The sequence below is a fragment of the Watersipora subatra genome, chromosome 9, assembly GCF_963576615.1.
Source record: "Watersipora subatra chromosome 9, tzWatSuba1.1, whole genome shotgun sequence".
Classification (NCBI taxonomy): Eukaryota; Metazoa; Bryozoa; class Gymnolaemata; order Cheilostomatida; family Watersiporidae; genus Watersipora; species Watersipora subatra.
Genome location: NC_088716.1, coordinates 22,969,101 through 22,980,496, shown reverse-complemented (window position 1 = coordinate 22,980,496; position 11,396 = coordinate 22,969,101). Strand labels below are relative to the sequence as shown.

The 11,396-nt window shown below is 35.7% G+C and overlaps 1 protein-coding gene across 1 annotated transcript in view; it reads right to left on the bottom strand.

Moving 5' to 3' along the window:
- LOC137404906 (NFX1-type zinc finger-containing protein 1-like) overlaps nucleotides 1–11,396 on the bottom strand; it is a 69,243-nt gene that overhangs the window by 41,404 nt on the left and 16,443 nt on the right. Inside the window, exons 10-13 of the mRNA XM_068091132.1 lie at nucleotides 11,175–11,255; nucleotides 8,683–8,847; nucleotides 3,469–3,602; nucleotides 1,081–1,264 (exon numbers count right to left, since the gene is read on the bottom strand). Coding sequence (XP_067947233.1) covers nucleotides 1,081–1,264; nucleotides 3,469–3,602; nucleotides 8,683–8,847; nucleotides 11,175–11,255 — 564 coding nt within the window. The remainder of the gene's footprint in view (nucleotides 1–1,080; nucleotides 1,265–3,468; nucleotides 3,603–8,682; nucleotides 8,848–11,174; nucleotides 11,256–11,396) is intronic.

Below are 11,396 nucleotides of genomic sequence, written 5' to 3'. Positions count from 1 at the left end.
TATGAACTTGGGAGTTTCCATGCCATAAAAAGGATTTGGCAGTTGGAGCCTGGTTCTATTTTGACGCTGATCTCTTGGTACCCATGTTTTGGCAATGTAGTTTTTTAGTACTAATCGTTTTGGCTCAAATTGAAAACAAACTGAAATATATGAATTAATCTATATAAATAAATCTCAGTGTCTGTCCGTCTATTTAGCTATAGCTATTACAATCCTGAAATGAAAAAACCATATCGCAAAAGATTTGATCTCGGAATGTCCCATTTACCTGGCAATAAGCTAACCAATTGAGCTACGCAAGATGCATTGGATTCATTGAGCGATACGAGTGGTTATCCAAGTTAAAATAGCATAGCGACTTTGCAATACATTACGGTGCAAGATCACTAAGCTTGCTCTCACGGCTCTTATTACTAAGCTCAACAATATGGATACTAGCTTGCTCAAATTAGCCATTGGCAATGTGCAAGTGGCAGGTAACTACATTACCTGCTCCTGATTATAAGCTGTTTTTATTACTCATGCAACGTCGGACATTCCGCTAGTTGAAATTATAATGAACACTAACAAAAATAAAAAGTAAAATAATGTAAGTCATAGTGACTAACTGAATGCACATGGAAATTGTAGGATAAATCAAGCAAATATTCTCATGGTTCCTTTTTATAAAACAGTCATACAATAATAAACATACTTGACAGCTTTCACATACTTTGGAAATTTTGCTCTTGATTTTTATTGTACCAGCTTTTTGCAAGTGTCATTGTTTGACATATGTAAAGGTAGAAATGATTTGGAAATATCATGCGGCAAATGCTACTTATTATGTCACACCTCACATTATGCTGCATATATTAGGATTGTGAGTAATAAAAAAACTTTGGCTAGTCAAGCATATTGTGGTACTATTTTCGCAGCCTCTCAAAGGCTCCAACTTCAGTGCTTGTCACGTTAATAAGCAAGGAGTATTTTTAGAATAGAATAATTTGTTATTGATTTTGGACCGATTGGCCAATCAATCGAAAAGAGGCAATATTGTTTACACAAAGTAATTTGGTAGAGATTGATTAAATAACATACCAACTTTCAGCCAGTGGTACATGGCATCACCAGCTATTCTCTTATCTTCCAGATCGTCAGCATAGTCTTGAATTTGTTCAAAGAATTCTGGGAAGTCTTCAAAAAGCCCGGGATGTTCGTAAAGAAAAAAGTGGGTTTTTGAGTGCTTCATCTCTCGGTTGATTTTATTGATACTCTGCTCCTCCTACCAAGAGAATGAAATATTATCAAGCATCTGTATGTGGGTTTCAAAGGCTACCGAAAGCAATAACAAAACTAATAACACAATGTTGGTGCAACAAAAAACACAGAAAACTTTAAAAACTGATGAAAAGAGAGATTCCTCAACGGCGGATCTGATGCCGAGTTGTGACTTATCTCGAAGTTAACATCATGATTAGCCCACAATACCCCAAGTGACATATGATTAACAACACTTTTATAGAGTTGCACTGCCATAAGCATACACCTTTGTAGAAAACTTTTTTTAGGCCAGAGAGAGTTGTTTTTTTTAGCTATACACAATGATATCAAACCTAAATTGTTTAAAACAAGTCACATGGCCTGGAAGCCATTTTCATTTAGTTCCCTTCAATTTTTAAGTAACTTATTAAGCAGAACTATCAAGCTGGAAATATAACATGTCAATAAATGCATCTCAATAGAAAGCTTGTGTAATAATATAAAAACTGAATTTATGTTTTTATGTGATAACATATACATATTGATGCAAATTGATGTAAATTGAAATGAAACATTCAATATCCTAGTCAATGTTTACAGTCTGGGTACTGAATGATGAACGCTTTGATCCCTAATGGCTGTTATTCTGGCATTCACATGGCTCTGCTTACAAAAGCTGTTTCTAAGTAACACAAGATGTTAGACCAGAATTTTCACTTCCATTTGTAATTGTAAGTTTTCAAATATCTTTATTTACTTCCTTCATTTTAAAAACAAATTTTATTAGAACGATATCGTGAAAAAATCGATACGATTCGTTCGTTGGTAGGTCATAGATGATTGTGATGCAAATGAAGAATTTTATGATATCAACTATAATTTTCCAGTTTATTCTGAGTCATGAAATGATGATAAACGTGTGCTCAATAGATATGATACTACTGTAAATATTTTTACGAGTTTTTAAAATCATACGAATTTTTATAGTTTTAACTCGATTAATAGTGGAATGCTGTTTTTTTCTGTTTGATGACATTTGCTGTGGGCTGCCCGATTTTTTTTACTAGTGTTTCACCAAATATCATTGTATTATGAGCACATTTGAATATTTTTTATAAAAGTTTAAAAACTTCGGATCATTGGACAAATTGCCCAGGACTACTGATACACATTGACAAGAACGGCCAGGGTTCCAAGGGTTAATACAAAAGTTGTATCGCCATTAGCCGTTTCCAGCGGTTGCAGATGGTTACATTCTCAACCAATAGAAGTATTCATATAAGCACAATGAGACACTACAGCTGACCCCACTCATATTTGAATGTAATACTTGGATATTACCACTACACTAAACCCAGTCGTCTTTATTGGTTAATTATGAAATTAATATATAAATATATTTGACTCTCCTTATGCCAGTAATGTCCAAAATACTTGATTGCTATTTCTATTTTAAAACCTAATACTACAATACTGTTTTATATTTTACATATGTGCAATACTATTATACATGAAGGATATGCAGTACCAATTAATTCCACGGATAGCTATATTTTCTGTTCAATATCATCTCTCTTTGCCTTTCTTTGCTATTTCAAAACAGTTATCGTACACCTAGCCTTTGTACACAACAGGAGATAATTGATCCACAACAGTAAGTTAATTCATCAACAGTTACTTGTAGGTTTTCATAATGGCAGGCGCAGGCAGTAACTGCCAGTAGTGAAAATGCATAACTTAGGACTCCACACACTTGTGGTATTAACGGTAGATATTAGATAATAAAATTTAAAATGTAATTCCTGATTAATACAATATCATATGAAAAAAATAAATTAAAATCACCTTCTTCATAACCCTGCTTTCCACATCTTTTGCTAAGCTTGAATGAATGAAATCATTAAAATAAACTAAATAATATAAATTAATTATAATTATAAATAATTATAAAATAATTAGTTTCAAATGCTTACCACTTAGCCATATGAGAACATGGCTCATTGGAGAATTTGCGTCAAAACAATACTAAAACTAAAATTTCAGGTCTGAAGTTTCAGTCCATTGGTAGAGCAGGAGAACACAATAATTCACATAAAGTAGTGTCAATCAAAAGAGAAGGCAATTCGGTGTTGGATGTATAAAAAAGAACCAATAGATCAATGAAGCCAAGACATGGTAGCACCAACGCAGAATACAAAGTTTTTTTAAAAAATAAGAACAACTTACAATGAACCTATCCAGTTTCCTTTTAGTTTGAGAATATGTTATGCCTAGCTGGCCTGTGAACCACTCTTTGCGGTATTTCAGATTACACTGGCCAAGTACCTCATTTTTGCTTCTGCTTCCCACACGAATCATATCTGTGAATAGTAATACAGTAACAATGTGATATAACCACGAGTATGATATGCCGGCTGCATATTCAAATGGGGCAAACATGTGTGAAATGCTTTTGACAAATAGATTATTTTAGGTTGAAATATTTATTTTATTACTAATAGATAATTTTAGAATAAAAGAGCTCAACAGGACTCTTAAATGGTAGCAAAGTTAACAATCTACTTATAACTTATTAATATTAAATATGGAGTGAAATTTCAGTAAACATTAGTCTCAACAAATGAAACCATTTACATCATACCGTGTATGAAATTCTCCAAATATTACAGTTCTTTAAAAAGAACAATGAAGCAATTAATAAAAATTAAACAATATTTAAAATCAAAAAATGTAAAATAATTAAACTTAAACTACATCTAGTGTAAGCTAGAGCACATACTTCTATCACTCACTCTACTATAATACCATACCTCTACACCTACACCTCCATCTATATCAAATTACCAATAAAAATCTTTTTACTGACTACTGCTTTATTTTTTTAGTTTGTACATATAATTTAGGATTACATGTACAGTGCTCCCTCGAGTTACGAGGGTTAGGTTACATTTTCGCCTTACAATGCCAAAACTCGAACGAATTAAAATCGTATGGCAAAGGTCTCCTGTATATACAATTCAGGTCTTTATACTTAACTTTATACATAGTTTGTAGATTGTGTATATAACCCGAGTTGTTCCATTTTGTTTTTCACCTAGTATGGGTTAATCATCTGATGCTTCACATATTTTTATATAAAGCATTTATACATTAGTGTTTTTGAGATGAAGGAGAAATTAAACAATTTACAAAGTATTCTAGCGAGAATTGCTACAACATAAGATGGTTTTGACTATTACAGAACATTATCTTGCATATCCTAACCACAACCTGCACCAAAGTTGTTGTAGGTAACTATAGCTTCTAAGATTATATTGTTTTGTTACTATTTTTTAATGATGATTTTGAAGATTTTTACCAGAAGGTGTTTGCATTAAATAATTACTATGGGTTTCTATACCACTCTATACGATATGTTCGCCTTATGATGCCAACGCTGAAATGAACTAAAATCATATAAGTGCATACCAAACAATATTTGATTGTAACTGTAGCAAAACAAATTATATTTAGCCATTACTTGCTAATGATTTCACATTTACATTTAAACACCTTTACAGTTGTATTTTTTCTCCTAATTTATTTCAACAAAACACTTATTTTATGATATGAAGTTTAAAAGTTACTGTTGTTTAAAAAAGTTTGAAAACTGTTATGTTTCTGCACAGAAGCAATTAAATAGAGTATTAAATTAGAGAAATGGTTTATTGCACACTCCAGAGACAACTGATTTGATAACAGAAAACCCAAGTATTTATATGTTTGGTCATAGAAAAGCTTTGTAAAAAAGCTACAAGCATTATTAATAGCTATAATGAGACAGTACTATATAATATTAGCTTGTATAAAGCTTTAGCTAAAAAGTATAATGTTTGTTGGCAAAGTACCAGTAATACTAGGCACTTGCATGACACCTCCTCGCTAAGCTAAAGGTTCTTTCTGGTTCTCTTAGACCTTCGGGGTTTGTCTCTGCTATACTCATCTCCATCAGGTAGACGAGGGTTGCGTGGTCTTCTTCTAGACGGAGGTTGCTCTGTTACAGTTGTAGGGGCTGGTAGTTGCAGTTTTGTCTCCTCTGTTATATCAGGTTTATCTCCAGGGTCTTGATCTTCTTCTGTTGAGTATCTTGGTCTGAGTTGTTCAACATGTCTTCTCCAAGTAGGTCCCTTTGGTACCACTTTGACATTGAGACTACGAGTTCCATATATCTTAGTAACAATGGCTGGAACCCATCTAGGTTGTCTGTTGCGTCTAGGTCCATGATACAAGGCATAGCATGGTGCTCCAAGATTGTAGCTGTGTATCTTGCTAACTGTCTTTTCTGCCGATCGGTTGACTTCTCTGGATTGATGAAACTGTGCTATGTGTGCGGGTGATGGCAATAGGGTGTCAATCTTGCATCTCATCTGTCTTCCATTCAGCAGCTGACTGGGAGAGTATCCTGTAGGAAGTGGTGTCCTTCTATAGTGCATCAGGAACTGTTGTACTGCATCTGCCTTCTTTCCTTTAGTGATTCCCTTTGAAGTGAGTTTGTGTCCCAGATACTCTACTGTAGGTTGAGCAAAACAGCACTTGTCTTTTCTACATCTGAGCCCTCTTTCTTCTAATCTTTGAAGAAGTCGACGTAAGTTTTGTAGATGGCTCTCTGCATTGGCTCCACTCACTAGTATATCATCTAGGTATACTGCTACTCCTGGGAGGTCTTGTGTCAGTTGCTCCATGATTTCTTGAAAATACCCTGGTGCTGAGCTTATGCCAAAGGGCAACCTCTTCTGTAGTAGTACTCCTCGGTGTGTTGATAGTGCTAGTCGTCGTTGACTTTCTGGTGCCAACAATATTTGATTGTAGGCATCTGCTAAATCAATCTTTGTGTAGCAATAGCCTCCACCTAGTTTTCTGATTAGATCTTCTGGTAGTGGGATAGGTTTCCTATGTGTTTCTAGCTGATTATTGATAGTCTTGGAGTAGTCTCCACATACTCTGATCTTCCCTGCAGCTTGACCTGTTGTAGATTTGCGTACAGGTACAACTGGTGTTCCATACTGGTTGAATTGAGTTGGTTCCCATATGACTTTAGCTACCCCTGCTTCGTATGCTTGGTTGAGCTCTTCTGTCAAGGCAATAGAAACTGGTCTGGGTCGGCAGAAGACTGGCTTTGTTGAAGGTTTGAAGTTTATCTCTAGTTCAAAGTTCTTGAGACATCCTAGCTCGTCTTTGAATATTTCTGGAAATTCTTTGCACATCTCCTTACACTTGATTTGTAACCTCCCATCTGGCTGGTTCTCTGTGATTGTTGATACAAGGTTCTGTTGTAGCTTGTCATCAATAGAGATGCCTAGTTGCTGTATAGCAGTTCTTCCTAGTAGGTTGAGATCTTGTACAGAACTAATCACAAATGGTAGTCTGACTTCTTTCTGTGCATCCAATTGGGCAGTTAGCTCACATCTGCCAAGCGTCTCTATGAGATGTCCTGAGGCTGATTTGTAGTTAACTGTAGTAGGTTTTAGGTTTGGCTTTCCTAGCTTCTCCCATATTGATTTACAGATGAAGTTGTCACATGCTCCAGTGTCCAGTTCAAGTGTGAAGTTGTGTCCCTCCAGTTTGATGTTTTCAGCAAGTTTCACCATCTTGGTTGATGTGCATTCTATCATCTTTACTGGTTTTTCTGCTGCAGATGATTTCTTTTTCTTGCATGCTCTTTCTATGTGACCTTGTTTAGAACAAAAGTTGCAGGTGGCTGCTTTGAATCTGCAGTCATCCGCTGTATGGTTAGTTCGGTCACATCTGTAGCATAGCTTTCCTTCCTTCTGCTTGTCAGGTGTAGAGTTGTATTTGTATCTTGATTTCTGTTGAGCAACCTTGTTGACTTTAGACGAGTTTCCATAAACTGTCTCTTTGGCAACTTTAGCTGCTTCTTCTGTTTCCTGTGCTACCTGTATAGCTTTGTTGAAGTTGAGTTCATTGTCCTTGACCTTGAAGAGAGATTTGAGAACTGCTTCATTGTTTACAGAGCAGATAAATCTTGTTCTGAGAGCCTCATCTAATGAATCTGTAATGTCTATGAAGGCACATGTAGTTGCATCCTGACGAATTCTGGCAGCTAACTCTTGAATAGTTTCTCCAGGTTTTCTCTGCATGTCACTCCAATACTCGTAACGCTCTCTAACAATGAAGCGCTTAGGGTCATACTGGTCTTTGAGAAATTCCAGTATTTCATCCATGTTGAGGTCGTTGATCTGCTTGGGTGTTGAAAGCTGAGCTGCCATATTACTAAGCTGCTTGTAGAGTGTAGGCTGTTGGTTGGTGAGAAAAGTGCCAGCAATCTTGTCTTGATGAATAGAATTTGCTGCAATGAATGTGTTGAATCTGTCTATGTAATCTGTTAGTAGCTCTGCTGTTGGGTCAAAACCTGGGAAGGCTGGAACAGCGGTTGCAGCTGTTTCTTGTTTCCGTTGTAGGTTTTGTAGTAGTAGCTCCATCAGTTTCTTATTCTCCTCCATTCTTTCATCTTGCTGACGTCTGTATTCCTCTTGTTGCTGCTTGAACTCCTCATGCTGCTGTTGTCTATGCTCTTCTTGCTGATGTCTGTATCCCTCTTGTTGCTGCTTGAACTCCTCATGCTGCTGTTGTCTATGCTCTTCTTGCTGCTTTCTCTGCTCCTCTTGCTGCTGTCTCTGGTCCTCCTGCTGCTTCTGCATTAGCTTGATCAGGTCTGCTACTTCTGTCATTGTAGTGGTGCAATTTTGAACAGTTACTCTTGTAATGAACTAGAACTCTTTGTATCGATTTTATCAATGATAAAATCTGAACAAAACTCTTTGTAACTGTTCAAGAGAGAAATCCTTGTCGCCAATTAGCTTCTGTTATGTTTCTGTACAGAAGCAATTAAATAGAGTATTAAATTAGAGGAATGGTTTATTGCACACTCCAGAGACAACTGATTTGATAACAGAAAACCCAAGTATTTATATGTTTGGTCATAGAAAAGCTTTGTAAAAAAGCTACAAGCATTATTAATAGCTATAATGAGACAGTACTATATAATATTAGCTTGTATAAAGCTTTAGCTAAAAAGTATAATGTTTGTTGGCAAAGTACCAGTAATACTAGGCACTTGCATGACAAAAACTTTTCTAGTTGTTTTATTTTTTTCTTAATTAACTTGAACTGCACAAAAAACACTTTTCTCATGATATGAAGTCGTTGAATAGTAAATGTTGTGTATGTTAAATAAAAACAAATTTTTTGAAAATAGGCTTTTTATTACCCCGGCAATGCCTTGGCATTTAACTAGTATAATCAAATTGCAATATAGACAATATGCTTATATTGCAAAAACCAAATATCGATAAGCAAATATCAAAACGGAGTAACTCTGTATGTCGAGGTTTGACTGTACATTGTTTAGGATGACTGTATGCATGAGTAAATACTGCTTACATTTCAGAGGACAGAAGTAGAGCATTCCTTCTAGGAACTGGTCTAAAGCATGATTAGTGTAGCAGACTATGAGCATCTGGTTAAGCACCCTGTCTGGACAGAGCAACTCTCTTTCAAAACTGCTGCCCTCCTCAAATTGTCGCGCATGCTTACTGGCAGCCACAGCTACAATACAGCGCAGTAAGACAAATCTACTAGTTTTGCAAAAACAAAAATATTACACTGGTTATTTTGGTAAAACCATTTGCTAATGCACTATTAAAAGCATGTGTTACTAAGCCACAAACTCAAAGGCTCCTATCACATTAGCAGGTCTGATACTAGTGCTGTTACTACTAGCACAAGAACAATATTACAATTTTGCTTATAGTCAGTGAAAACATGACTTACCACCATGACAATATTTCTAAAGAGATCATCTTGTAATGATAGGCTAGTGTACAAAAAGGTGTGGAAGCACAAAAATCTCTGTTTTCAATGCCTTAAATGTGTATAAACCACCAAGTTTTTCAATAAAACAAAACGAACCAATGAGCAGAAAGAAATGAAATAAAAGAGCAGCAATATGAAAATGTTGAATAAGTTTTATGAGCCATAAGAGGATACAATTAATCTTTACTGTAATACGAGCCGTGTCTGTCAGTCTGTCTGAAGCCATGCTAAGTGCATCAGAAAAAAATATAAATCAATTAGGAATTGAACTCAGATATTCTGATTTTGCAGACAGGCGAACTACAAACTCCGCCACTTAATCACTTTGCCATATCTAAAAATATCTGTGCACATAGTTATCTTTGGACAAAATTTGGCCATCCTTGCCATGTTTTGGAATATAAGTGCAGTTATTTATCACACATAACGTTCTCTGTACAGGACTGCCATGGCCTTAGTGGTAGTAACAGCAGCAGTAGTATGCAGTAGTATGCAGCATCTATAGATTGTAACGCAGGTCTGACAAAGATAATACAGATGACAAACCAATATTGCCTATTGTCAATGATAGGGATTATTATGAGTGCTTAAACTTATTTCTGATGTGTTCCAATATAATTCACATAACGTCTGAGCTAATAGTTATAACCAACTAGTTGCAAGTAAAGACCATTGTGTATTAGAGGAAGTTGAAAATGACTGAAACAAGTAAATATGAAGTACAAGTCAAATTTTTCCATTTCTAAACAACTTCTGTTAGACTTCTGTTGTTTAACTTCTGTTCAATAAAATTGTAAAAACTTGCTCCAGAAACACAAAAACTGCATCAAATATTTATGGCCATCTCGTAAATTTATCTTTATAAAAGTGCCCAATGTCTATTTAAACATTTATCTCTATTAATAAACCAGCAGTCCAGTGGGCCATGAAATATCGTCAGGTGTGTCATTAAGAACTACCAGTATGTGCACAGTCATTTTTGGGAGATACAGAAGTTGGTCGATTGGTGCAGGTGTTAGAGCAGGTGCCTCCAAGTCAAATGGATGGTGAGGTAAATAAATAATTAAGCTACAAGGAGGGGGTTGCACTGATAGAATGCTTATTAAAATAACCCAATAGGCATTGAAATATATTCCAATTTGATCAGATAAGTGCAGTAATATTTTCCTATGACTTTTTCACTAGTATTTAACTTTCAACAGGCACAAAAGACGAATCTAATTTATAAATGCCTCTAATAAATGAAACATGCCGGTATTGTTCAAGGCACCATCAGTAACCTATATCTTCATTTTTTAAAACAAAAGTGGGCTAACTTTACTTTAAGGAAACAATGCTAATAGCAGTTTCTCCCCACAGGTTTTCCATCTACTTCTGTGATCATGCACCCCGACTCTCACCTAGTCTAGAGACCCTGTTTTCAGTGTTTTCTTTTCTTTTAGCTATTTTTATGGGCATCTGAAAGTTAACTACTGCTGACTACTAAGTTAACTATTGCATACTACTGCTGACTACTGCATACCATTGCATACTTCTGCATACTACTGCATACTACTGCTGATTACTGCTGACTACTGCATACTACTACTGATTACTGCTGACTACTGCATACTACTGCTGACTACTGCATACCACTGCTGACCACTGCTACTATTACTATTACTACAACTAGCACTCTGGCAGTCCGGTGAGACATGAGAGGTCGTCAGGTCGTGTAATAAATAACTGCACATTGGCACTTTTTACCAACAATAACTATGTGCGCAGCTATTCTTAGATGTGGTGAAGTGGCGCAGTTTGTAGTACGCCTGCCTCCAAAATATGAGTATCTGAGTTCAATTCATAATTTATTTATATTTTTTCCTAATGCACTTAGCATGGCTTGGGACAGACTGACAGATACAGTTTGTTGGTACTAAAGTATCAAGGAGGCAACAAAAAGAAAAGTTGATTAAAATTATATTGATAGGTTGTGAAAGCTGTGGTGAGTTTATGTGCCTTTCAATAACCTGATTTCTTGAAACAAATATACTGACCGTGCCTAGCTGTTTCCCAATCACTGCACGGCACACCATACAGATTGTATAGAAGGGTCTCCGCAATCCTTAGCCCAACAAAAGTCTTTCCTGTACCAGGTGGTCCTACAGCAAGAAGAGACAACTACAGTAAATATCAAAAAGGCAAGCTTATGATTATAACAGAATTTTTCTTTTATTTTGCATCTTGTTTATGTTTCTAATGTTTTTGTATTATTTTAGAGTTGTCTTCTACTTTTTATTATA